The sequence below is a fragment of the Andrena cerasifolii genome, chromosome 1 (assembly GCF_050908995.1).
Source record: "Andrena cerasifolii isolate SP2316 chromosome 1, iyAndCera1_principal, whole genome shotgun sequence".
Lineage (NCBI taxonomy): Eukaryota > Metazoa > Arthropoda > Insecta > Hymenoptera > Andrenidae > Andrena > Andrena cerasifolii.
Genome location: NC_135118.1, coordinates 8,868,760 through 8,895,741, shown reverse-complemented (window position 1 = coordinate 8,895,741; position 26,982 = coordinate 8,868,760). Strand labels below are relative to the sequence as shown.

The window sequence follows — 26,982 nt, the reverse complement described above, 5'->3', positions numbered from 1 at the left end:
GATCCGATTCGAACTTCGCGCTTCTAAAGTTTATACTTCAACGATTGGCAAGCATTCCTCCGCGTGACTTTTAAAAAAGCGGAGTAGTGTTTGCCAGCGTACGATCTTTACCTTGGACTATAGCCTAAAAAAATTCAACCCATGCAGTGAAGTTGGGTTATGTGTCGCGTAAGATTGTATTAAAAAGCACTAGGGAAGAAAGTAAACGGAAGATTACTTCTTATTAAGATATCTGAATATGTTGCAGGTACATTTTATAAAAGTAGTGAATGAATATATCTTCTTTCCCACTGCTATTCTGATTATTTTTATGAAGTTCCAGGCACACCAATTATGTCTGATAAGGAGGATATTGATGTGAACAAGGAGTTTGAGAATTTATTATTTGCTGAAGAGAACGCTCAGAATTTAGGATACAAGGAAGGGTACGAAACAGGCAAAAAACGATTTGTAAATGGGTACCATCTCGGATATCACAGAGCTAGCATATTAGGCGCGCAGTTGGGATATTACTGTGGCATCTTGGAACAGTATTTAAGCACAAGCGAGGCTAATTCAGGGAAAGCTGTCGACATTGCGAAAGGACTTTTGCGAGACATTGACAGTTTTCCTAGATGTAATACTGAGACGGTAGATATAGAGAGAAGCATGGATGATATCAGGTTTAAGTATGCCAAGTTCTGCTCCCTAACAAAAATATGTCCATCATATCCGGAGGCAGAACAGCTTGACTTTTGATCGAGCGAGAGCATAGAGCAAGAAGATAATGTTATTGTTTGAACATTGTAATACCTTTTATTTTTGATAACTACGTTAAGGACCTTGTTATTTGAAAAGATTTAAACATCAATTATTATAGTTATGTACGATAAACACTTTGACAATGTTCTGAGCTTTATAAATACCTATCACAAATTAATAAACTGTCACGTAGTCGATTTTATCACTGAGAACTTGTGGGAGATGTGCTTGCCAGAAGCTTTAAGATTGGAGCTAGAGAGAAACGAAGCAGATTGTGCTTATTGGACGGAAAATGAGAGTCACCCTATCCTTAATAATTTCATAAGGCTGACAAAGTCTCTTTCTCTTCAATCATGTTCTATACAAATAAATTCAAAGAACCTCGTAGACATTCTACCAAATGTAACTCACTTGGATGAACACAGACACATTAGTACAAAGCCAGAATTCATGAATGCTAAGAAACTGCACGAGGTTGAATCTTTCGGAAACATAATTGGAGCAATAGCAGCGTCGACCGATAGCCTGGTAATAGATGCTGGCGCTGGTAAAGCCTATTTATCGACTTTCCTAGCAGAGAATCACGAAGTTCCTGTCCTTGCGATAGATTCCTCACAACTGTGTTGCAACGGAGCAATTTGTAGGCAAAAGAAATTAAAGAAGAAAACGATGGGTTCTCGAAATTTGGTACTGATCATACTCTACTATAAAGCAGACATTTAAACATACAGCATAGCAAAAATGTACTGTGTTTCAGGTCCAATATGTAGTCGAGGAAATAAACGAAACAACGGACTACGTAAGAATGGTAAATGAAAATTTTCATGACTGGAAGTTGGATAAGAATCTGATAGTAACCGGTTTACATACCTGTGGCTCTCTTACTCATTCGATTATTAGAACATTCTTAGCCACAAAAGACATTAATCTGCTGTGTATTGTGCCTTGTTGTTACCACTTGACAAACGAGACATTCGACGAGAGAGTTGAGTTCTCCAAGAACGCTAGAATGCTTGCCCAACAATCCATTGAAAGGAGCTCGGGGAATAAAGTGATATCTTCGTCGCTGTTCTACAGGGCAATCTTACAAGTGATCCTTTCTTCCATGGGTACAGTCTCTCTCCTCCATTACTTCGATTTCGCTCTCTTTCACAGCGCTTAACAGTTCTGTTTAATAGGTATTCGCGATGCTAAAGTAGGTCGCGGAGGACCTTCGCACGATTTCCCGACGTACGCTCGGTGGGCGTTCTCGAGAATTGAAGTACAATCAGGAAAGGTATAACGACGATAACGGTATGGACACACATGTTTGTTTATTAAAAATTTCTTAGCACGATCTTTATATCTTTAGATACCGCCTGCAGAGAAGTTAGAAAATACCTATCAGTTCTATCTACGCCTAATGAAAAGATTTAATATTTTCCAAATGTTAAGGGTACACATCGGTCGTGTATTGGAAGCAGGCATTATGCTCGATAGAATAATATTTTTACAGAAGAGCAATCATTGTTCTAAACTCGCAATACTGCGTCTATTCGATCCTGTTTTGTCGCCGAGGCATTACGGTATCATTGCGATAAAATAAGGCGAAGTAAATACATGAGGGCAGAAACTCCTGTCATACAGGGTCTGAGTTAGTAAGTATAAAGGTATTGTCATTTCAAATGCTATATATACCGATTAAATATATTAAGAGATATGCTTTCAATACTGAATCGTCCTGTTATTCTATTGTGTCTTACTATAACGAAATTACGTGTTGTCGAGTTCGGTAGACTGGAGGTAGTCCATAACAGACGAATACCCTTCTTCTTGCGCCACAGGCGCTAGGATTCCTGTAGGGCGCAGACCGCTCCTAGTCCTACATATGCTGCAATTACACAGCCCTCGACAAGGTGGACAAGCCCAGTTCTGGAAATGTTAAACGATCAGCTATGATAAACATGTGAAAGAAAATATAAACTGATTCAAAGAAAATCATACAGGGTCTTTTAATGCTTCGATGGCAGCTTCCCCGTATCTTCCCTTCAAGCAAGGTCCGCAGAATTGTCCCCTAACTCCGATGCATTCTCCAGATCGACACACTGTCTTCGTATCCATAGTTTTCTGCCTGCATTGGTGGCAGCTAGTTCCCCGAATCTTGCAATACTGTTTCATAGTACTCCTTTCTGCCACGTTGTCCATCATATCTTGTGTAATTTCTTCCACAGATGGAATGCTATTTGGATCGTACACAGACTTATTTACATTGAAATTCTTTTTTTTCTGTAGTTCTTCAAAAGAGTCGTCATTGTTTTCATCTTCGTCCCCTTCCTCCTGGTCCTTGTCAGACTTCATTTTCATCAAGTCGATGGACCTGTCTTGAGGTTTCGCCCAGGGGAACATAACCCGCAACCTATGTCTCTTACTCTTAGCCTCGTTCTCTTCATCCTCTCCATCGTTCGAAGGATTCGAGTCTTCGTTACCCAGGTTTTTCGATCTACTCCTGGTGTTATATCGCTTACTAACGGTGTGCAATCGTTTAAATGTAACGCTCTCGTCATCAGTAAAGCTAAAATGAATTCTGCGTCTTTTCTTCGGAGGTTCATTTTCCAGATTCTCCGTGTCTTCTTCTCGTGTGTACTTCTCTATACTTTTCGCCTCGTTCGTCTCTTTCTTGAGATCGGTGAAAAATTCAGCAAACTGGAACCATTGAAGGTAAGCAAATGCATGAATCCGCGCAAAGGTTAAAAAATTTTATTAGAAACGGGAGTACTTACGACAGCATTTCTTTCGGCGATATTCCTTCTCCGAAGATCGTCGTAATTTTCATCCCCCATAACAAGTGCTGGTAATTAAACCGCTTCGGATATTGCAAAGAACGAGGCACACAAGGAACACTTCTATTTAGGGTTGCCAGCCAGACAATATGCAGGATCACTTATTTAGCGGAGGGGGAACACCTACAGGAGTGGTGGTAATGTGTGCGTGAGACGTTACTGATAGCGAATTCGGTATCTCGCAGTGACTCTGTGCTCATGCCAGAAAATGACTTGGAGTGGTTGATTCCATAGACATATATAGACGGAGCAGAAGCTGGGACTATTGGCGAGGGGAACGGTAGGCTTGGAGGGGAAAAGGCAGAACCCGACGTCGGGTTAGCTTCGGAAGCATTCGGTACACATAACCACTGCGTTACCCGATTTGCCTGTATCGCTCCCCTTACCGCGAATCTTACACCTCCCTCAGCTTACGCTCTGTCTATATATGTCTATGGTTGATTCATATAGAGCTATCTTCGACTTTATCAAAAATCAAGAAACAACTAATCCAAACTCATTTTCTGGCATCAGCACAGTTAGTGCGAGATACCGAATTCGCTATGACGCACCACCGCCAGCCAGAGTTAGGCAAACAATTATTGCAAATAAAAATTTCGTACACAAATTTTTATTTCAATTGTTTGCCCACCTCTGGGCTAGATCAAGCCAAATGATCGCGAAGCCAAGGTGATGCCACATGCAGTCACGACACTGCGATTATTCTGGTACTAACCGGTAATTGAAAAATATATGGTCATCCACTTTCGTGTTTCTAATAAAATGAATTGAAATATATGTAATATTGGTGAGGTTTAAAAGAAAACACAAAATAATAATGAAAATATTATTTATTTATGCACTAATTATGCTAAATTGAGGGAATGTATCGTATTATATTTTATAAGGCACAATAAATATCTTCGGCAGAATAAAGAATATTTTAGGCTGGTATTCATAGGGCAGTATTCTCAGTCGCTACTTATTTTTAAGCAAATGCTTAAGGGGATAGACACGGGTAATGCAGCGCGCTGTATACCGACACAATCTGGCCCGAAACATGGGTTCGGGATTTTTCGTTTTTCGTCCTTATATGAGCAGATTTGGGGCTGGGCGAGGTCTCATTCGAAAGAGGAAGGTTCAATGCGGAGCGCTCTGCTCACCGTTTGAGTCAGAAAACTCTTTTAGTGACCTAAAAATGCTTGGATTCTGCGGGTATATTTTGTCGACTTTTGCTTTACTTTAGACACTGATATTATTACATATCAACACAATCTCGTTGAACCTAGAGCAGAGCGCTTCTCACTCTCACTATCGACACAGACGGGGTATAGAAGAATCTATACCTCGTTTTAGTATAGAAGAATCTATACCTCGTCTATGGAAGAATCGTCTGTGCTTGATAGGTCTATTCTATACCTCGTCTGTGATAATATAGAATGTTTTAGGTAGAATCATAGTTCGTAGGATAATGTTCAGATGGCGACAACATAACGTTCTCCAAACAAATATCGATGTAGGTCTGTCCAAACCCTGCTGGAACAGCCAGTTAGAACCGCGTTGAATTTTGAACTGGATCTATCTGGTTCAATGCGGTACTACGTGGATTTTCAAGCAGTGATTTGTGCCAGTTCAAAAACGAATCCGATTCAATGCGGATATCCAGATCGATGGATGAAACAGGATTTGCATGTGCGAAATTTATCAATTTCTATCAGGAACTGCCATTTGTATAAACCCGGAAGTTTCGTATCTGAAATTGCGGATCAAAAATCTTACGGATTCAATCTGGAAATGCCACAAGCTCTTTCGAGTGTGTCGCGATCCGGATTGGCAGAGCAAATAATTCACGGGATGCATACCGTCGAGATTTTTACATGCATATCCGGTTTGAAACCGATAAAAATATTTCATCGGGTTCAATCTGGAATTTACGGGAAGAAAACCGCATCAATCCGGATTTAAAATTTTTTAATGCGGTTCGAACTGGCAGCTCCAACAGGGAACACATGAAATGGAAAAGAAGAGAGCAATGATTGTGGTTTTGAAGACTGATTTCAGAATACACTTGCAGCAACAGCTGGCCACGATTCATGTACTATAAGTTGACCGGTATCATTATCGAGACTACAATCCGTTCATTGTTGATGAACAATTATGGCTCGTGCAATATTTAATCCATCCAATAGCCGTAAGTTCATTGATAATACTAATTATACTTTCATATAATATAAAATATCAAACTTTAACAAATAGATAATTTTGAAAGTTCTTTGTACAATAATAAATTGGTTGACTTATTTAATTATTAGGCCATTCACGCTATGAGTGAAGGCGAGGGCAGATGTCTTTTGTAGATTGCAGCTACATAATGTTCTGCCTTGTACTCCATGTAGTATTTTATATGAATTTGCGAAATATACAATTAAATATAATAAGTGCATACTGTCATTTTAGAAAGTTCATATTCAATCTTTCTTATTTAATTCTATGAATGTTGTCCAAAATATTCGTTATTGAGTACATGAATTCATTTCGCGAAGTATTTTGACAATCATAATATAATTTATACATTTTATGCACACAATTTTATGATGGACTAGTTATTTTACGCTGCATTTTGTATGACACGCGTGACACTGCTGAACTTTGAACTTTTGATATGGATATTAATATATACCTACACATATACGTATGTACACGCGTAGCTATGACATAATTTTGAATGCAAAATGCACAATTATAGAGTTCGACGTTCTTTTTACCTACATAAGAAAATGAAGCCAAGTAGAAACGTCCTGTTGCAGTCAGGCGAGTTTTGTTAGGATTCTAGTGTTAGGTTATTGTCCTTTGTTTATTCTCTGATATAGATGTATGTACGTACCATGCACTTGTCAAATTACACGTGACAAGAGAATTGTAATGCGCAAGTACAATAGATTTAAAAACTTGTATTTTCATTCGAATCTGCCATCAATTAGAATATATCTCGTAAATTCTGGAATCACCTTCCACGTAATTTTGTTTAAAATTTTTATAAATTCAAAGAATGTAAAAATGATTCGCATTAATTAAAAATATTAGCAAACTATAAATTAAATGATAATATTCCATTTTAATCACATTTATTCTATCGGCAGTACAGAGGTGGCAATGGATGTTCCAAAGAGCTTATTCCCAGGAAAAGTTTCCAAAAATCACCACTCATTATACAGTTGTGCCCAGGGAGACAGATTCACGATGGAAAGGTATAAATTCATGACTACTAATAATGTATATAAGTTAAAGTGACCATACGTCCCGCATTGTGCGGGACAATCCCACATTTCAGCCCTTTGTCCTACATTGAAAACTGTCCCGGGTTGGACATGTAACCTTTTACATTTTCGCAATGGCATAAAGTTACTGTTCCCTCTACTTTTGTTTGTTGTGAAAAAATAAATATTTTTAATTTCGTTTTACTGTATCACATTATAATCACAAGTACAGTCGGAGTAAAAAGCATTCGTACAGTGATAATTTTCTAGAAATAGCTTTATAGCGAATTTGGTAACTCGCACTGACTCTGCACTGGTGCCAAAAAAAGACTTGGATTGGTTGATTCTTATAGAGCTATCTTCGTTTCTATCAGAAACAACCATTCCAAGTCATTTTCTGACACCAGTGCAGAGCGAGTCGACGAGTACAAAGTAAGCAAACGTGACACGGGCGGCGGGAGCTAATGCGAGCGAGGAACCCCTCTTGCCCCTGTGACATTTCAACTGACTTCTTTCCATCCGGGCACAGTATCGATAATGATCTCAATAGTAGACCTTGGTCTATTTACAATGCGAGCAATTGTTGCAAGCGATTTGCAATGATTGTGTAAGCCAATAATAATTTTTCGTTCATTTTCCGTTATTTCAGAACATTTACGACCCATCTTGAGAAATAATCCTAATTTTTGTATTGCTTCCACAAACGCTGCCTTGAAATTAATCGGCTTTGTTATTACTCGTTGTATCCGGTAGGTCGTATTGTGTTTACATTAGATTTACTACGAGAAATAAGAAGTGTACGAATACTTTCTACGCGTCTATTTCTGTACACTTGGGTCTGTTTATTAATATTTTCGTAAAGATCAGGAGTAATAAAATTTTGTTTACACAAGGTCCATTCTAAAAACATTAAAGAATATTTGTAAATCATTCTTTTTCACTAAAATTTATTAATAACGTAATTATATCCAGTTTTATTTTAAACTGGTCGCTGTACAAATACTTTCTACACCGACTGTATGTATTTTTAAATATATTGTAAATGCTTTAATAAATTACGGAAAAGATCACGTCACGGATCTGTTAATCCTTTTTTTTGCTTGCTTGCTTGCTTGTCCCGCATTAGAACAGAAGATATCTGGTCACTTTAATATAGGTATTCCCATAAACTGAAGTAAAACATGCTAATTGCTTTTCCACCCATCAAGCATTAAATATGTTCCGCAGATATAAACATGGAGAGATATGTAGATGAAACTGACATATTAATTGTTGGTGGCGGACCAGCTGGACTATCTGCTGCAGTTCAAGCAAAGAAGTTAGCAGAGAAACATGGAAGAGAACTTAGAGTTACCGTTGTTGAGAAAGCTTCCACTATTGGAGGTCATATTCTCAGCGGAGCTTGTTTAGACCCGATTGCTTTAAATGAACTATTTCCAAATTGGAAGGAATTGGGGGCGCCATTGAATACTCCTGTCGCACATGATAAATTTGCATTTCTCACTGAGAAAGGCAGAATATCAATACCAATTATAAAAGGAATGCCGTTGTGCAATCATGGGAATTACATAGTCAGGTAATAATTTGTTACCGCAAATTAGTAAAGTTAACCCTTGGTTGTCACACCTCCTTTTTCAAACGTAGTTGTCACACATGGGCCAATTTGACCCTACCTCAAATTTCGACGGCTTTCAAACACGCACTGACGCTTCCGCACAGTCGGGAAGTATCTCTACTTGTAGAGGATACATGAAAATAGTACTACATGGCGCCAGTAGTATAATTGTCAATGATGCCTCAAAGATATTTGGTCGCAAAGTCGAAATCCGGGTCAATTTAACCCAGTGTGACACCCGAGGGTTAATCGAGTAATACAATTTTTGGATATCCTTTTTCTAATTACTATTCTGCGTAGATTGGGTCACGTTGTAGCCTGGCTTGGACAACAAGCGGAAGCTGCTGGAGTAGAGTTATATCCTGGATACGCCGCGGCGGAAGTGCTTTATCACGATGATGGATCTGTTAAAGGAATAGCCACAAATGATGTTGGTATTGCTAAAGATGGTTCGCCGAAGGATACTTTTGAGCGCGGAATGGAATTGCATGCGAAATGTACAATTTTTGCAGAAGGTTGCCACGGACATCTTACAAAGCAGGTTTCGCAGAAATTAAATCTCAGGGAGAATTGTGAGCCTCAATCTTATGGTATTGGATTAAAAGAGGTAGTTAACACAAGTTACCAGTTTTCATATGTTTTCAATGTACATTTGAAGAATACAACGTAGACATGATTCTTATTAGATCTGGGAGATTGATCCGAAGAACCACAGGCCAGGCACAGTCGAACATACAGTTGGTTGGCCATTAAAGAGAGATACGTACGGTGGTTCGTTTTTATATCACCTTAACGAAGATACACCTCTTATAGCTATAGGTTTCGTTATTGGACTAGATTACTCTAATCCTTACTTACATCCATTTAAAGAATTTCAAAGATTTAAACACCATCCGAGTATTAGATCCATACTTGAAGGAGGGAAAAGGTAAATTTATAGACGCGAATAAGGAATTTTTTTCATTCTTTTGGCGTTTATAATGTTGTAATCATTTATTTTAGAGTTGCGTATGGTGCCCGAGCTTTAGTAGAAGGAGGCATCCAATGTATTCCAAAACTTCAGTTCCCTGGCGGTTGTCTCGTTGGTTGCACAGCAGGATTCCTAAATGTGCCAAAAATTAAAGGAACCCACAATGCTATGAAAAGCGGAATGCTCGCGGCAGAAAGTGCCGTAGAGGCTATAATGGATGCAGAAAGCAGTCCTTCGCCTACAAAAGGCTTAGAACCAACAACTTACACAGACAAGATAGAAAATAGTTGGATTTATAAGGAATTACGGGCTGTTAGAAATGTGAGACCAAGTTTTCACACAACTCTTGGTATTTATGGAGGCTTATCGTACTCTGCATTTACAATTTTAATTGGTGGAAGGGAACCATGGACTTTTTCTCACAATGGTAAAGTTAATGTTACTTATGAAAGAATTAAATGGCGAAATGAAAGGTTACTTATTGTTACGAATGGCAATGTTTGTTTAGGTCCAGATTGCAAGAAGTTGAAACCGGCGTCTGAATGTACACCAATCGAATATCCAAAACCAGATAATGAAATATCTTTCGATTTACTGTCTTCGGTGGCTCTTACCGGTACGAATCATGAAGCCGACCAGCCACCTCATCTTACATTGGCCGATGACACGGTTCCGGTAAAAAGAAATTTAGCAGAATTTGCTGGACCAGAAAGTCGATTCTGTCCTGCCGGTGAGTAATAGTTTTTTTTATGATAGATAAAAAAAAAACCCTCCCCGTTTTCTTACTTCTTCTTTGTGGTTCCGTTTTCGTCTGTTGAGCACACTTCATAGTTCATAAGAATATTATAATCGCTTATAATAAATTACATTTATAATCAACAATTTAAATGTTTCGTAATAGATTATAAATTGATGAACACTGTTCAGTTATTTTTTTTATTCGTGGTAAATATATCGTGTAAATTAATTAATTTGTATAGTACTAAAGTAATATATTTTTTTTATTGTTCTGTAAATATTTCAAATTTTTATATACTTTCTATGAATTGTTGCTATAATTTCTTTTAAAATATAGTGTTATAGTGTTAATCGATGAATTACTTTTTCATTTAGTTTTCAACATATTTAGAGAATCACAATTTTGAGTTTCGTACATTTCATCATTAAGTGAGAAATGAATTCGCAACAAATATTATTTTGCCGTGTATATGCAATGCATGCGTGAAGAACTCATTAAGATTGAGAAGAGTTCAACTGAATTTATTCGAGGATGTTTCATGTCGACGGTGCATAAATAGCATTTATGTACCGTAAATATGACTTGAGGAACAAGTCGCCCCCGTCACTGCATTGCGGATGTTGATATTTCTACAGTTTATGTATGCATGTATAGGGTGATTACTGCAGCGATCGCTACGTTTTTTTAGTTACTTTTGATCTTTGTCAGAATGGAATTATAAGCTAGAGTTTCTTAATTATCAACGAGGAGTAATTGCTCGATGCATAAATTTAAAAATTATTTTTTGTCACAAAAAATTGATATCTACTTGTTGTTGCTTTTTTTATAAATAGAACTGTGTGCTTTATATTCCGTAGTATTTGGGGAACCATTAAAGCGAAAACCGTCATGATATAATTTGACATAATTTGAAATAATTTCAACAATTTGTATTGGCAGTTTGTTTTCATTCTCTGTTAAAATCTGAAAAACTTTTGTTTACCTTTTTTTTACCACACAAGTGGAAATATTTTTATACAATTTTACACGGTTCTGTTATATTTACTTAATAATTGTGATAATTTAACGGATAAAAGTAAATCTTATAAATATGTATAATGCAGTTGTGAGAACATTGGACAATATTCGTATATTCACACATAAGACATACAATTCTGAAATACTTCCCACGAACATAAAATATTAATAATGTTTTTTACTTTACAAATATATAGTTTAGTGAATAAATTTATATTATTACGGAGTGTTACGAATCATACCACTCTATCATGCGAAGATTTACACTGATTGGTTTCAGCAAAACTGTTCTTTGTAATGACATCCATTTTTACAAAGTCGAAGTACTAAATGTTTATTTTATCATTTACATAATACTAACAAATTAATTTTGTACACAAGTTTTGTAAATTTTCGATTTCTACAAAACTGAACTCCAGTTTTTCAATACTATCGCGTTTATGAGACTGTGTTGTCCGTCGTTTGCCTGGTATTTGTAATATATATATATAGTCCATTCAACGAGTCGAGTCACCAGCTTTAAACAAAGGCACGTGACGGCGTCCAGACAGGCCAGGAACGACAATAGCAAATAGCCAATAGCTCTCCCACGTGCATATTTTGTTTATAACTGGTGACTCGGCTCGTTGAACGGACTTTAGTTTATAATATCTTTCTCTTCACTCCTACAACTATCCTACAATTTCTACGCTTTGTAAATTGAATATTTCTTGGCTGCTGTAAGTTTCCATAGAGTCGCGCGTACCCCTCTACTTTTTCTCTTTCTCTCACTTTCTACCCTCTATCTTTCGCTCCTTTTCTTCTCCCTCCCTGAATCTCGTCCGGGTTTATCGACCAATGCGTCCTTGAACTTGAGCCATCCGGGCACCCCCCATGGCTAGACTACCCTCGACCAAGCTCAACTCCCGAATTCGAGGTGCACGTAGCTGCGGCCAACAACCTCGCCACACAATGTGGCCTCCCTATTCGTCTCTAGCACTGCAGACATTAATTGTCTGATATTACTCGTCGCTTTATTCCCAAATATCTATATTCTATTTGACGAAACCACTTGTTAATGAAATAGCAATGAAGATTTTTTGCCATTTTGCTGATGAAACCACTGCTGAATGAAATGGCAATGAAATTTTTTTGTCATTTCGCTAATATATAGAAGTACTTCATAAACTTCTCACTTGAAAGAATTACTGTAGCACCAAGATATCATTATACAGGGTGCTGACTATAACGACCGCGCAGTTTGTTAGTCATTTGAATAATATGGCAGAGAAAGTTGACCCTGATTAACTTTCTCTTATAACTTAATTGACTGACATTGTTCATTAAAAAGTTATTAGCAAAAAAAGGTACACCTATGTTGATTTTTTCCGGGGTACATATCGGTATAATTTTGGGACAGCCGGGGGACCATGGATCGCTCATATGCAACAATAGGGCTTACCATTTTTGAGAAATTCTTTAAATCGAAACCATTGATGAATTCTAAGTTTTAAGGCCTGATCGCCACCCTTTCCTGTTGTCCGATTGCAAGAAACTTTTTCATGGATTATTTTCTTATGGAATGCAACCATACTAGGGGGTGAGAGCAAAAGAAATCGGATGTTGAAAAATAAAGGGCCACCCTAGTGAACCGTATGAAATTAAGCGCGAGGAATATTTTATTGAACATTGATATATTCATTATTTCTTGTAGATATGCCTCTTTGCCATAAATAGATTTGCATGTAATAATGATTTAATAATTCACCTTTGGTAGACAATTGGAATATATCGAACATAGTCAACCATTGTATTTAGTTAAAGATCTGCTACATGATGAAAGGAGATTTTGCTATTAGTTTACTGTATATTAAAGAAATAGACAAGCTACAGGCAAATAATAACGGCGTACAATATTGTTTTAACAGTCATTTGGTGTCGTTCTTAAAAGGAAACTGATATGAAGTAACATTTATAAACTGGCAAGCAAAGAAAATACGTCTTCCGTGCTTAATATCATCTCTCACCACCCTTGATAACCACTATACCATTCTTTCTATTTCTTTTGCGGAGTGGTTTCTTTCTTTCTCCGAGGCTCGCTGTCGGGGAGACAGGGAGGAGCTCGATACGGAGTTGTTTTCCTACAGGATGACTCGAATGCCTGGAAAGTGGTGGGGAATAGGTTATTGACTGTCTGGCGGAGGGCATAAGGTGACCTCTGAAACGAAACTCTGCGCGTTTACGTTTGGAAGGGTGAAATATACAAACATAGAATATTTGAAAAACGCGATATCTGCAGTAATCGGCACCCAGATTTCTTGTTCTTAAACAATTATCAGATTAATTATTATACACTAGGGATCATTTATCATTTTTTATGTAAAAGACAATTTTGCTCGCAATTTCTTTCATTGCATTTAAATGCAAGATAATTAAAAAATCTTTTCTGATGCATCCATATTTCATTTTATTCAATTTTTACTTTCCTTTGAAAATTTTGTCTGGATGGTTTGTATTCTTGTATGTTGAAGTAAATGAAGGCTACTTTAGATCAAACAGATTTAATGAAAAAGCAGCATGAACAGAATGAAAATAATTCCTTCTCTTTTTGAAATACTTCATTCTAGTCTTTGAATCATTTTTCGCTTTTTACCAGAATGGCGAATATTTTTGTTTCAAGTCCATGAATGTGTAAAAGGGAAAAACAGATTTTGTAGACCCTTGAAAACGAATTAAGTAATTGCAAATATTGAAGTTCCTGTCGACTGCATATACATCAGCGGGGAGCAGGTGCCCCCTCCCTGTCAGAGGATAAGAGACCACCATAGAGAGGGAAAGAGGTGCTCATCGTCTGCATCATGGTGTTGCCAGGCGCTTAGGAAGGGGTACCTACTCCGCCGGTCCCGTGTCTGACACTCTGACGCGCCGGTACCGCGCCTGACGCGCCGGTACCGCGCCTGACGCGCCGGTACCGCGCCTGACGCGCCGGTACCGCGCCTGACGCGCCGGTACCGCGCCTGACGCGCCGGTACCGCGCCTGACGCGCCGGTACCGCGCCTGACGCGCCGGTACCGCGCCTGACGCGCCGGTACCGCGCCTGACGCGCCGGTACCGCGCCTGACGCGCCGGTACCGCGCCTGACGCGCCGGTACCGCGCCTGACGCGCCGGTACCGCGCCTGACGCGCCGGTACCGCGCCTGACGCGCCGGTACCGCGCCTGACGCGCCGGTACCGCGCCTGACGCGCCGGTACCGCGCCTGACGCGCCGGTACCGCGCCTGACGCGCCGGTACCGCGCCTGACGCGCCGGTACCGCGCCTGACGCGCCGGTACCGCGCCTGACGCGCCGGTACCGCGCCTGACGCGCCGGTACCGCGCCTGACGCGCCGGTACCGCGCCTGACGCGCCGGTACCGCGCCTGACGCGCCGGTACCTATTACTGCCAGCCAGATAAGAGTGCGGCCCCCTCCGTCAGTCTACGTAATCTATACTATTATATAAATTTGAAGTTGCATACTTTGAAATGCGGTTTCTCAGTAAATATGAACTGTACGCACAAGTGTGTTACATCAATTTGTTGGTCTTGGCGAGAGGAAGGTTCTAACGTTTTTATTTTTTTTAAATACTGATTTTTAAATAATAGTAGATCGGGACGCTACCGCTAGGCGGCGACCGGGTGAGCGCTTTTCGCTTGCAAAACAGCACCGCGGCGGGGATAAGTGGCCGAGGGGTCTCGAGTTTACAGATTGCCGATTACAGATTATGTCACGCTAATATTTCGGGCGAAGCCGAGACGGGGGATGCTAGTAAATAAATAAAAATATAGATTAAAATGTGTAGACCCCGCGGTGACGTAGGCGGCCTTACTTTTATCTAACCCGTACCAACTCCGACAGGTGATGCGGAGCAGCCGGGGTTTTCCACCAAAATTGTTAACCGATTGAAGGCACGCATGTTCCCATCACTTTTTAAGCGCACTTTTACAGCCAAACAAGGGCCACGAATGCATACTCGGGTGCTCTTCTTCCAGTCTAACACGTTCAGACGAAAGAAGCTAGCAAGATCGGCTTTAACTTTTTGGTTCCTTCGGGTGAAAACACACCCCTTAAATGTCAATGTATGCTTTCCTATTTTCCAGCATATCTTAAAAACTATAGTAGATTTAAAGTAATTGTTACAATGAATACTTAATTGGTGTTTTATGTTATATGAAACTGTGCCATGAAATTCTTTAATTGTTTGAGGTGGAGGTTTTTTTTATTTATACTACAAATTTCTCAATTTCAGGTGTGTACGAGTTTGTACCATTAGAATCTGGAGAGGGAGAAAGACTGCAAATCAACGCACAAAATTGCATCCATTGTAAAACATGTGATATTAAAGACCCAAGTCAAAATATTAACTGGGTTGTACCCGAAGGTGGAGGTGGGCCAGCTTACAATGGAATGTAACAGGAACTTGGAAATTGTTAAAATTTTTTCTTACGAAAGCCAAAGTGTATATAGGCCCATTTAAAGATGTAATAATGAATTCTCCAATTTATAAAAATACGTTTTGTCTTTTATAACATTCTACAAAGCTGTATACAATATACAACATTTAACTCGAAGATGCTGATCAAAACAGTCGACATTGTTAATTAGATAAATAATGAGAATAACAGTTAAGGTAATTCATACTTTTATGTACAGCGTATTATCAAATTTACAAATAATCTGTAAACGAAAATGCTACGTAGGTACTTATATATTTTGGATCAATTTCTCAATTTGCATGCATATTATTTAATGGAATAACACCCGCACACTGTATATACACGTAACAGTAATGTGTTTTAAAGGGTTTTGAAGAAATTCTATTTTCATGAGACTACGTACCTAACATATGTTGTATTGTGATAAATATATTTTGTAGTATAAAAAAAAAATGTTGTATATACATTGGACTTATAATTAATGTTTAAAGAAATTCCTTTATTTCGCGTCCACATCGAGGCGAACACAGTGTTAACTAAACGTAACTCCAGCGGCGCGGGCGCTTGCCTGGTTTTGGGCTTCCCGTTCTTTGTCGGCTCGCCGACTCGCACTCGCCGAACCATCAGGTTCCTGTTGGAGTTCACCTTAACACTGTTCACCTCAGTGTGGACAGTGTGGAGTCTTGATTCCAGAAATACTAAATTACAGTATTTCTTCGTTGAAAGCTCGCAGCTCGGGACTGGCGCGGCGGTGACCATTCAACATAAAGGGGGCGTGCGATCGTTTCTCGCTTCTTTCTTGCCGAAGTCGAGAGTGAGATGGGACGAGCGCGAGTCAGAGGGACTGACAGCGAGCAAGGAACAGCACCAGATAGACAACGTGTTGATACCAAGTGAGGCCACGGTCAACTACACTGCATTCCACTTTAGAGCGCACTCGTTCCGCTCAGGGATATATTGTTGATTGGTAGAAAACCGGCAGGGAAAGTGCTATGACCAATCGTAATAGTGCTACGAGCAATCGCGTGTGTCAGATCCGTGGGAGCTACGCAGATCGGTCGCAAATCGGTAGGGGCGTAGGTCCGCTCTTATGTGGAATGGAGTACAGCGTCGCCGGGAAATCGGCGGGGGAGATAGCGTCGCTGGTTGGCTGCGGCCTCACTTGGTTTGGCTTAGCGCTGGCGTCGGTTCGTTTCCCATCGTTTCCCATCTTGGCGTGGATTGGTTTGACGTCACGGCGTCATCACGCGCATGCGTGGCGTGTCCCAGCTCTCCCCCCACTACAAATAGATGAGCACCGAACCCATTTCCCGGCAACGCTGATACTTTGTCTCTGAGTTGCCAATGAGGCGGCACCCTTAACTCAACTAATCATAGAATAAATCAACCTACTTTCCCTTTCCTCTTTGTTGTCTATTGTCGAAGTACACTCACCCTTCGATACGAGTATTTTTTCTAATACCAAGTATCGCAACCAGCGACCAGGTCGCCGACAACCTTGAGGTCTCCATTTCGAACACTGCCAGTGGCAGTGTGTATGTAAGTAAATAAAATACCAAAGTTTTTCTTTCATAATTGAGGTTCAGCGATCTTGAATGACCTTTAGCTATAGGTCGTTGTATATAAAAATGCTCTATTAGAAAGAGAGTAATAAAAATATATTCCATTTAAAACCTGTGACAGTCTCCACTTACAAAATAATTATTCACATTAAATTATGTTATTCAGGTGCCCCGTTTTAGGTACCACACCTTGTGTCGGAAATGTTTTCATTATTTTAATGTGTATAAACAATTCTGAGAGAATTCTGAATTCTTTTCCACATTTCGCATATAATATTTTTAAAGAGAGAATAATCTACAGATGTACAGATGCCAGTATCATACGCATGCACGTTTCACATACGTCAGTAAGTGTTTTGTTAAAAAATTATTTACGTAAAAGATAATGTCAAAGAACAGTACCTACTAACAGAAAGTTACAAGAAAGACGCAATGTACCGTGCAATTGCAACATTTTCAATGCAAATGCTTCATAATGGTCGTGCCCCTACAGCAATAAATAAAAAATATTCCTTTTCCCTCTTGGAACCCTAACTACTAGTTAGTAACTACTGGTTATGAGTTGCTTTGCTTGTATCTTTTTTCGGAGGTTTATTTATGTAATACTAGACTGGTGATTGCGCTTGATCGATAACCACTTTAAAGAAAGCTCAGTATGTAGTAGACGTTCCACTGCGCACCATGAAACTGTAATACTTAGAGCTATATGTTCGGTTTGCAATATGGTCGGTTCTATATAAGATGTGGTTCCAGTGTGACTAAAAAACAATTTTGTCTCTTTCATTTTCAGATTATTTTCAGATTAAGATTAATTTGAATTTTAATGCAATTCTTCATTAAATCCGCGTATAGTTCCGTAGACGTAAAATGAATAAAATATTAATTATCACGTGATCTCACAGTAATGCGAATTTTCTTTCATATTTTATACAGGGTGTTCGGCTACTCGTGGGACTAAATTTATGCGGTGATTCTAGACACTAGCCTTTGGTGACCCCAGTGACTCCGTGCGAGAGTGATTTTGATGACCACTGCTCGACCCCTCGCTTGACTTGTCCCGCGTGCATCGCTGTACGCGGATTGCCTGCTTTTAGGCGTATCCTTAAACGCTTATAACTAACGATTGAAGCCTCAACCGCATTATCGTTATTCTTGATTTTCCGCTTAGTCTGGTGTCTAGAATCACCTCTTAAATGTATTCCCACGTGTAGCCGAACACCCTGTATAGCTCGTGATTTCAAAGACGTCGAAAATCATCATTATTTTTTGAAGATTGGTCGAAAAATTTATAATAAAGATGTGTAATCATCAGAAAGTCACTAATCTTTCGCCTACTTAATGTCTTTCATTGCCATCATTTCTGTTGACGGAGTATTTGTGAAATAATTGTTAACGCAATTCGCAAGTAAGTACTTAATAGCTGGTTGTTAAGATAAACCAATATACCACAAGATTGTTGCTGCATAGGCGCGACAATCGACAACCTGTTCATCGACTTTGCAACTAAATGCAATAATAAAAAATGGTTGATCCAGATTCTCACAGAATATTCCTATTTGACTGTAAAACACGCAGAACTGTTATGTTAACCACAGCATGGGTTGCGGGAGAACTGCAAAAGTGTACGTGCGCCCATGCAGGCTAGTATGGACCATGGTACGAGCCTGTACACCCTTGGAGTTCTCCCGCATCCCACGCAACGGTTAGCAAGGTAAAGTCGGGCCCACATTTGTTACCGCACCTCGCTCTGTTACCGCGACCTGTTATCTAGCTAACCGATCAGGGTAAGAAATGTAGACGATGTCCGACGATGTCAAACGATTCCGAGACATTCATCGGAACGGCCGAGCCAAGTAACGAGTCACAGTATGCAGTTACCAGGATCAGTTACCTATTTAGGTAACAGGTCGCGGTAACAGAGCGAGGTGCGGTAACAAATGTGGACCCGGCTTTACAGTTCCGCGCTCGGTTGTTACTCGGGTCCCAGAACTTAAGGGGAGGTTCTGGTCTAAATGTCGATTTTTCTTTTATTTCATTTTTCGAATGTTCAACCTTTTAGGAAAACGGGTTTGAAAGGATTTGTTGAAATTCGTAAAATTCCCGAAGTTATAGGCATTTGAGTCGCGGCAAATACATGGGTCACAACCGGCTACTCGGCGCTCACGTAAAACTTCAAATGCGTTTTTCTCGAAACAATGTTCTCAAAACGGTGGGACCTGTATCTTCAAAAGTTATTATCCGATTCGACTGAAACTTGTTTTACTTTGAAGATTATTCTTTTGGCTAGGGGGGGGGGGAACTAAAAAAATTACAAAAAGTTGAAAATTTATAATTTTTAAAGGCGTTGAAAGGACGAAAAATACATGGAAAAGTGATTTCAAACGTGAAGTGTCGTTATTTTCTAAAAAAAATGTAATTTTTGTAATTTTTTTTAGTTCTCCCCCTAGAAAAAAGAATAATCTTCAAAATAAAAAAGGTTTCAGTCGAATCGGATAATAACTTTTAGAGATACAGGTCCCACCGATTTGGATCAATTTTTTGACGCCTTAACTTTAACGACTCCCCAGGGCTGTTTGCACTGATTAATTATAAAACAAAAAATATATTTCTATAACATAAGACATCCTTAATACAATGCAACAAGTCCCATTAAATTATATATAGTAGTTTTCCTTTAATTAATTCCTAAATATCACCTATTTTTTGGGGCTCTAGACCAGAACCTCCCCTTAAGAAGGTCTTCGGCTCTCGGCTGGCCGCGCCTGCTACAAAATATAGTGGAATGTTATTAAACATTCCTATTTCACACCCATGGATCTGTATCTCATCTGTAATATTAACTTATTAAGTATTTACCTGCGATTTTTTTTAACTAGAACGTCACAAATGACTCGCCGTTTGAATATTAGTATTTTTTAGTTACTTTGATATTTAATCGTTTGAGCATATTTGTTAATGTTCTTTCGTTCCACAGCGACTAAATAATTATGATTTTCGGATGTCATAGAAGCTACAACTACCACATGTTTCGTGCAAACTTATCACCGACAGCAGAATTCTAAAATTGGTTACTCTTAATCAATGTCCCATTTCGGGACATCCCATGCTGTATGAATTTCTAAAATTTTGCGCAATTTCTAGAGATTCTTATGTGACGATAGATTCTGTAACTTAATGTATTTGAATTGAATGTCAGTGACGAATATGTAAATTTGACAATTCGTTCTTCTTTGCTCTCTTTATTTTGAATTCGTTCCAATTCGCATTACTTGTGGAACGATCTGATAAGTATTCAATTGAGATAAACATTTTTCATCTTTGTAATAATTCTCTGCAATACTTTTTTTTTGCATATTCTCGACATATTTAATGTTGAAAAAAAACATAGTTCTCAGCATATTATTATCCAATGTTTGTAACAATATTTCGAATTGTATTTTGATCGTGCTACTGTGCAAAGAACATTGGCACCAATGACGTCTGCGAGTATAATTAATTACCAGCTTGAATTCGGTCTCCGTGTGTTCGGTATCTGGCCGAGTTCTTCGTATGCAATTTTGAAAATTGCTATCTGGACAATGTTATTATCAACATCCCTAGTATTTCAATACTGGTACTGTATAACTCGCATCACATCAAGTAACTTAGTTGATGTATTAGACGGATTAAGTCTTACTTTATCGAATACACTTGTTCTTCTCAAGTTAATTGTTATTTGGTTTTATAATCGGTAAGAGTCGTATTAATTATTCTTTATTTACGAAAAAGGGGGGCTGGGGTAAACTAGTAGTGTGCAATATTAAATAAGATTATTTCTTTATAGTAACGTAATTGTTACTACTACGGTTTAATAGAATTTAATATTTTTTAATAACCGTTTTTTACATTCGATTATGAACTAAAAACAATTGTTATTTAATTATGTAGTGATTACTACAAAACTTATTATGTGCAGAACCTTTCGTGACATCCAGGCCACTTGGTCCGAAGATTGGAGTAGTAATTCCTCTTCTAGAGAAAATAAACAAATAATGATAGATAAATCCATTTTATCTTCTCGTATTACGAATTTTTTCATTGCGTACTTTGGGATCAGCTTCTTTTTGTACGTAGCACTTGCGTTGGTATCATTTGGCGAGAATAACGATGAGTCAGTTTCCAAAACGAGACAATTATTAATTAGGATGGAATTTCCATTTGAGTATACAGCGTCTCCAGTTTACGAATTTATTGTAGTCGTACAATTTATATTCGAAGCATTTATAGTTTACGCAGCAGCCGCATCGATAGCATTGATAGCAGCTCTAGTAAGTAGCCTTTCTTTCATTGTGCTTTGGAGCGACAATAAAAACGATTATGAAAAATTTTATTCTTTCTTTTATTCGTCGCATTTACTGTTTCAAGCATCTTGTTGCCATCGGATAACAAATATAATTTTTGTGGATATCTTTCATCGACTTAGCTAAAATGAAAAGCATGTTTAATGTTTTGGACAAATCGTGAAGCATTATTAAGTCGTAATGGGAAACAAAACTATAACGTAAAAGACGTGTGTAAAAATACTTGACCCACAATATAATGTTGTTAATTTATTGACATAAGGATATTTATATGGTTACCTGTATACATATTGTTATTATAGTAAAGGATTTTAAAGTTAATAAACCAAAAAAATGCGTTCAAACTGTAAACAGAATCGATATACACTGACTGCCTCTTAAAATCGTACACAGTAGCAATAGTGATGTAGAAAAACAATTGAAAATTAATTTAGACTGTCTCTTTTGTTTTATTTTCGATCTGCATTGGATTTTGTTGCACCCGTCTCGTTAGTTAATGGCCGCTATGTATTCTTGTCATTCTTGATCCGTTCAGAGTGGCCTCAATGGAAGAAACGTCGGTGACGATGATTAAGTGCTAAGTCTTGTTGAAAACTCCTTCATCTGAAAGAAAACTAGTTCTTAAACAGAAAAATAAATACGTACATATCCATTATTGATAATGATAAACGTGTATTAAGGTAGAATCCACTGTGAAATATTCGATGGAGGGTAGCGTGAAAGAAATAAAAATGGAAGTTGTTTATGACTCATGCTACAGTCTATGTAATCCTTTGTTACGTATACATATGTTACACGTTATGTAGGTACATATTTGACCAAACGATTGTTTCAGATGTTACATGTTGGTAGTCAAGTCGACATATTTTGTCAAAAATTGATCGAATTATCTAATTATTCTGGTAAGGACAAATCGCAGAGTTTGGTAATAAGGGATATTGTTACTAGACACCAGAAAATTATACGTCTGTCCAAAAATATCGAGAAGGTTTTTACTTATATATCACTGGGACAATTTTTGTTAAATATTTCGGTAATCTGTTTTATAAGCTTCGTCCTTGTAGTCGTGAGTAAATATAATTTATGTGTTTTTGATCGTAATTTGAAGTGATTGTTTAATTTGATATTGGAATTCATTAACATTCTTTTTTTTAATAATGAAGTCTTTAAATATGGAACATGGATTCGCGTTAGCACTGAAATGTTTCCCTTATTACATCGCTATAAATTGCGAAGCATTCATACTTTGTTACACTGGTGAATATCTTACTTCGAAGGTGAGACAAACTAACAAGACACTTACAATATTTTAAAAATGCTGGTTTGGTATTTTTTTTTGTAATAACATATCCTCCTTTAGGGCGAAAATATTACTGCTGCTGTATATCATTTCCTTTGGTACAATTTAAAATCCGAAGAGGCTCGTGATATATTATTTATAATAATGCAATCTCGATCGCAATTAAAACTCACAGCTGGAAAATTTGTGACTCTATCGTTACAGACATATGCTAATGTAAGAAAATTATGTAAATATAGATATGTTATGCACCATTCTATCCTGTTTACTTTTCAAATCGATATACAGTACGCACTAGGGCGGAGCGATACTATATAGGCAAAAATTTTAATTTGAATTTTGAGTTGGCCTGGGTGCGGGATAGTTGTCTGTTGATTAACCAAACACAACTGTAAAAAAAAAATTGGAAAAATAATCATGTCTGCATGTTCCTTTTTCTCCTAAAAATGATGATACGATTATATGATTATATGATCATTTTTAGGAAAAAAAGGAATCCGCAGACATGAATATTTTTCCAATTTTTTTTACAGTTGTGTCTGGTTAATCACAAGACAACTATCCCGCACCCAGGCCAACTGGAAATTCAAATTTAAATTTTCCGCTCCGCCCTAGTACGCACTCGTTATAAGCCCGATAAACGGGGCTGTTGGCGGGCATACGACGCGTTGTGGACACTATCCGCGCGGCCAATGGCGTGAGTGAGAAAACCCAAGAGCGATCCCTTCTCGGATTCTCTTACTCTCGTCCGAAGGATTTCAAGAAATGGTGGGGATAGTCGCCGGGCGTACAACGCATGGTAGAAACGGGCTTATAACGAGTGCGTACTATAGTATATAATATTTTAGAAGTACAGTTTACTAGGTATGCCGTAAGAATTCAAAAAGTTAAAATTAAAATTGTAAAAGTTAAATAATATCTGTTTGGAGTATGATACTTACTTGCTTATTGCTTGCGATAATTATTTATTAAAAATTTGTTAGTGTAATTTTATTATTACCATTTCCTTAGTATTATTTGGTAGTGTTATTTGCATGCTTTTTTATAATTTCCTATGTAAATATCAATTGGATGTTTTATTATAGAAGTAATTAATTAAAATTTCCAGATGTTGAAAACTTCTGCTTCGTACGTCTCGGTTTTGTACGCAATGTATTAAATCTCGACGAAATTCAGAAGAATTAATCGAAATAGAAACAACATATGTATTTGACCGAAATGTACACACTTTGACTGGAGCACGGTTTTGAAAATGTCGCTTCAAAACGATCAGGCCTTTCCGAGCAGTCTTCTACGCCAGGAAAGTTTTATGCAGGTCGCCCCGCACTTTGAACACATACCGACACTTATGAAAATTTAAACTTCTATATTGTCTATTACATATTCACGGGGGTACTGTCCTACTACGAATGGATAGGTGAGCTTTGTCTGATGAAAATGAATCCAAATACAACCTTATTCGAGCTATTTTAATTATGTGTTACAAATGTATTGAAAAGACCGCTTAATTCCAAGGCTCTTGAGTAAGTGTCGTGCGGTTCATCACAGTATTCTTTTCAAAAGGTAACCTCGCCTTTCCCACTCCGTGACTAGATCCTTAAGGAACAGCGTCACCATTCTTTATCTCCAAACTATATCTATCTAGTTTAGGGTTAACGCTACTCTCTTCGTTCAAACAAGCAGTTCTTCAGCCACCCGATAGTCGGGAGAAGCGTTGCCAGAAGTAGGGCATGACCGCTTGGAGTCCATATGACGTAGTAAGGAATAGTGGAGGGGGAACACACCATGGCAGCATCGCATGGGGTGCATAAGTCGTATTATTAGGTATATAAAGCTTTGTATGACGTAATGCGACTTCACATGGCCTTTATTTTGAAGCTTTCACCTGGCAAGCTTGGCTGGTAGACTGAACGTGGTCACCAGCCATCACCTGATGCTAAGCCTGTTTAGTCTCATGCACCCCTGTTCAAAGCTACACACAGCCCAAGTCCCAGTCATAAAATTATCGAAGGTAGAACAGCATGAGGCTATCCGCCCTCGACTCCACTCACAAACACGTTGACGCTGACATATACATAATTCGAACAATTTCTAAATTCCGTAGACCAGTTGTATGTACTAGACTGAAACGACTTGTGCACACCATGCGAGGATTCCTCCTCTATTATACTACTCCCTATGTGGTAGGGAGACAGCGCCTTGTACAGCTACCTGGACAGCGCTGCCTAAGCTAGAGCACATGTGCTCTGTGGGTTTCTCCCACTCTTATCCGCGTTGCCAGGAATCCCGCGCGACACTAAAGAGGCGACTATGACGCTACATATGACGTGTGGGTTAGTGATACACGTCGGCACAGGGAGTTAATACTACTACTTTCTTCGCGAACAGCGTTATCAGGTTCGAGGGAAAAATGAGGGAAAATGGGAAGATATAGATGGGGGTCGTAACACAAGTCACGTGATGCAAGTGAGGTAGGTGATAAGTGTAAAGTGGTAGTGGAGGTAATATGACGTCATAGTATTTCCCTCAGACGGAATGTTTCCTGGCAACGCTGCTCGCGAATATTGTGTGGGAAAGGAGCGGTTGGAAGGGGAAGCAGGCGCGTGAAGGGCTCCACCGCTGGACAGCGCTGCCCTACTACATCACTGAGCTCCCTACGCGACCATTTTCTCTCTACTTCTGGCCACGCTGCTGTCGACGGCTTTGAAAAATTATTGATGTGAAATGGCGTCAAAAGTGTGCAATAATACAATTCCCAGGGCGTGCAAACACATCGACGCCAGTCAAAGTGTTAAGAAAGATGCGTTTTTAACGTCATCGATGATCAATTGTTTGTCTGTATATTATAATTATATAAAATGTAGTGTGTTACAGATCAGAGAGTTTTAGTTTGTTCCCTTCAATTAGGATAATACACGCGAGAAAAACAATTGTAGAATTTAAAAGCTACAATATACAAGAATCTTGTACTTCATACAAACACTTTCTTCAGCATTTTTCCTCACACTCGTTTTAAAAACACTTCAGTCAGAAATTAAATAGTTATAGAAATAATCTCCTCTTGTTTTCTATGCCTCTCCTTGTGCCGATTTCTACAACACAGTTCCGGCGAATACATGTGTCGATGATTATGAAAGGTATCTAACAAGGGATGTTCGGCAACTTGATAATTCAGAAAAATTTGACGCTTTGTAAAAATGTAGTTCAACTGACGTAATAATGTAACCATTTTTTGTTTTAGTAGTGGAACGATCCTAGGGATGAAAACACCCACTCAAATAAATTATATTAATTTATTATTAATATTTCCGTACATTTTTGTACCTTAATTTTAGAATTTAAAAATTTGTTGAATTTTAACAAAAAACATCGTTTTTCCGCACTATTTTTCAACTACAAATTTCATCATATAAAAATTTACATTTCTAGAAGAAGACTATTATAGCATGATTGTATGAGTATTACAAATGTACAATTATCACTCAAAAGTTAACAGATTAAAGAAATACGAAAATGGTAAGTCAAAAGTGACGCTGGGGTGCAGTGAACCCCATGTAACCAATTTGTGAGTATAAGAAGGTGTGACCACGCAGAGTTAAATCTTTCTTGACCAAACGGTTTATTTGCGACATATAGGAGGTGGATATGGCAGTCTTTACACTAGAAAAAGTGTCAGAAGATAGGAAATAAACCAAGGGGAAGGCGTTGTCAGGGATCGATCTATGAAAGCGGTGCCCAGGGTTGCCAGGAAAATCCCTACCGTAGTGGAGGGGCAACACCTACAGCAATGCGGTACATGTCAAACCAATCGACGCCAAGGCAGGTGTTCCCCCTCCACTACGGTAGGGATTTTCCTGGCAACCCTGAGGCTGTTCCCCTTCCAACCGTTCCTTTCCCGTACAGTACATATTCGTGAGAAATAAACGTGTCACGTGTGTCACTAAACACGCGTCATGCGTAGCGTCCAGCTTCGTTAACGACGGAGACGCTAGTTTGTATTGGTCGCCCCTCTTCAACGTCGCGTGGTATCGCTGACAACGTGGCCGGTAGTGGGACAACCCCACAGGACCTGCGGGTTCTGCCTTGGGCAGCGTTGGTCCGACATTCTTTTCTTGCTTTACTACAATATTTCTCCTTTTCCAATAATATCGCGTAGAAGACACGCAAATAAGTTTAGGAACAAACATACTA

General features: G+C 38.6%; 5 protein-coding genes across 10 annotated transcripts; 4 read left to right on the top strand and 1 right to left on the bottom strand.

The window, feature by feature from the left end:
* The first annotated feature begins 60 nt into the window (after positions 1-60).
* Positions 61-884, top strand: LOC143378737 (uncharacterized). Of its 3 annotated transcripts, none has more exons than XM_076830678.1 (2): positions 61-247; positions 323-884. In XM_076830678.1, exon 2 carries the CDS (start codon positions 334-336, stop codon positions 736-738), a length of 405 nt encoding a protein of 134 aa, XP_076686793.1. In that variant the 5' UTR covers positions 61-247; positions 323-333; the 3' UTR covers positions 739-884. The 3 variants fall into 3 exon arrangements, with proteins under 3 accessions (XP_076686793.1, XP_076686784.1, XP_076686802.1); XM_076830669.1 differs by having other exon boundaries at positions 63-247; positions 317-884; XM_076830687.1 differs by having other exon boundaries at positions 76-168; positions 248-884.
* Positions 862-2,564, top strand: LOC143378717 (putative methyltransferase-like protein 25). The gene is made up of 5 exons (XM_076830648.1): positions 862-1,428; positions 1,499-1,850; positions 1,920-2,017; positions 2,093-2,378; positions 2,438-2,564. The coding sequence occupies exons 1-4, from the start codon at positions 862-864 to the stop codon at positions 2,324-2,326; spliced, it is 1,251 nt and encodes a 416-aa protein (XP_076686763.1). The 3' UTR covers positions 2,327-2,378; positions 2,438-2,564.
* On the bottom strand, positions 2,379-3,691 carry LOC143378728 (uncharacterized). The gene is made up of 3 exons (XM_076830656.1): positions 3,501-3,691; positions 2,725-3,423; positions 2,379-2,652 (listed from the first exon to the last, which is right to left on the bottom strand). Exons 1-3 carry the CDS (start codon positions 3,558-3,560, stop codon positions 2,494-2,496), a joined length of 918 nt encoding a protein of 305 aa, XP_076686771.1. The 5' UTR covers positions 3,561-3,691; the 3' UTR covers positions 2,379-2,493.
* A 1,851-nt stretch (positions 3,692-5,542) lies between these two features.
* Etf-qo (electron transfer flavoprotein-ubiquinone oxidoreductase) lies at positions 5,543-15,922 on the top strand. Of its 4 annotated transcripts, none has more exons than XM_076814209.1 (8): positions 5,543-5,730; positions 6,680-6,787; positions 8,024-8,372; positions 8,712-9,018; positions 9,098-9,339; positions 9,414-9,808; positions 9,890-10,111; positions 15,403-15,922. In XM_076814209.1, the coding sequence occupies exons 1-8, from the start codon at positions 5,697-5,699 to the stop codon at positions 15,564-15,566; spliced, it is 1,821 nt and encodes a 606-aa protein (XP_076670324.1). In that variant the 5' UTR covers positions 5,543-5,696; the 3' UTR covers positions 15,567-15,922. The 4 variants fall into 4 exon arrangements, with proteins under 4 accessions (XP_076670324.1, XP_076670333.1, XP_076670350.1 ...); XM_076814218.1 differs by having other exon boundaries at positions 5,573-5,730; positions 6,685-6,787; XM_076814235.1 differs by lacking the exon at positions 5,543-5,730 and adding an exon at positions 6,337-6,378 and having other exon boundaries at positions 6,685-6,787.
* Positions 15,923-20,507: 4,585 nt separating this feature from the next.
* LOC143368128 (odorant receptor 13a-like) lies at positions 20,508-24,147 on the top strand. The gene is made up of 6 exons (XM_076810511.1): positions 20,508-20,881; positions 21,107-21,458; positions 22,327-22,557; positions 22,655-22,768; positions 22,852-23,007; positions 23,900-24,147. The coding sequence occupies exons 1-6, from the start codon at positions 20,625-20,627 to the stop codon at positions 23,948-23,950; spliced, it is 1,161 nt and encodes a 386-aa protein (XP_076666626.1). The 5' UTR covers positions 20,508-20,624; the 3' UTR covers positions 23,951-24,147.
* Positions 24,148-26,982: the final 2,835 nt, after the last annotated feature.

Bases quoted from the DNA above. Each gene is read 5' to 3' on its own strand.
- LOC143378737 (XM_076830678.1), top strand. From the start codon at position 334: ATGTCTGATAAGGAGGATATTGATGTGAACAAGGAGTTTGAGAATTTA.
- LOC143378717 (XM_076830648.1), top strand. From the start codon at position 862: ATGTACGATAAACACTTTGACAATGTTCTGAGCTTTATAAATACCTAT. The intron at 1,851-1,919 runs GTACAGTCTCTC...TCTGTTTAATAG, and splicing joins AGTGATCCTTTCTTCCATGG to GTATTCGCGATGCTAAAGTA. The intron at 2,018-2,092 runs GTATAACGACGA...TTATATCTTTAG, and splicing joins TTGAAGTACAATCAGGAAAG to ATACCGCCTGCAGAGAAGTT.
- LOC143378728 (XM_076830656.1), bottom strand. From the start codon at position 3,560: ATGGGGGATGAAAATTACGACGATCTTCGGAGAAGGAATATCGCCGAA. The intron at 3,424-3,500 runs GTAAGTACTCCC...CAATGGTTCCAG, and splicing joins TCGCCGAAAGAAATGCTGTC to TTTGCTGAATTTTTCACCGA. The intron at 2,653-2,724 runs GTATGATTTTCT...TAACATTTCCAG, and splicing joins TCGAAGCATTAAAAGACCCT to AACTGGGCTTGTCCACCTTG.
- Etf-qo (XM_076814209.1), top strand. From the start codon at position 5,697: ATGGCTCGTGCAATATTTAATCCATCCAATAGCC. The intron at 9,340-9,413 runs GTAAATTTATAG...CATTTATTTTAG, and splicing joins ATACTTGAAGGAGGGAAAAG to AGTTGCGTATGGTGCCCGAG. The intron at 10,112-15,402 runs GTGAGTAATAGT...TCTCAATTTCAG, and splicing joins AAGTCGATTCTGTCCTGCCG to GTGTGTACGAGTTTGTACCA.
- LOC143368128 (XM_076810511.1), top strand. From the start codon at position 20,625: ATGACGTCTGCGAGTATAATTAATTACCAGCTTGAATTCGGTCTCCGT. The intron at 20,882-21,106 runs GTAAGAGTCGTA...TATTATGTGCAG, and splicing joins GTTATTTGGTTTTATAATCG to AACCTTTCGTGACATCCAGG. The intron at 22,558-22,654 runs GTGAGTAAATAT...TTAATAATGAAG, and splicing joins TAAGCTTCGTCCTTGTAGTC to TCTTTAAATATGGAACATGG.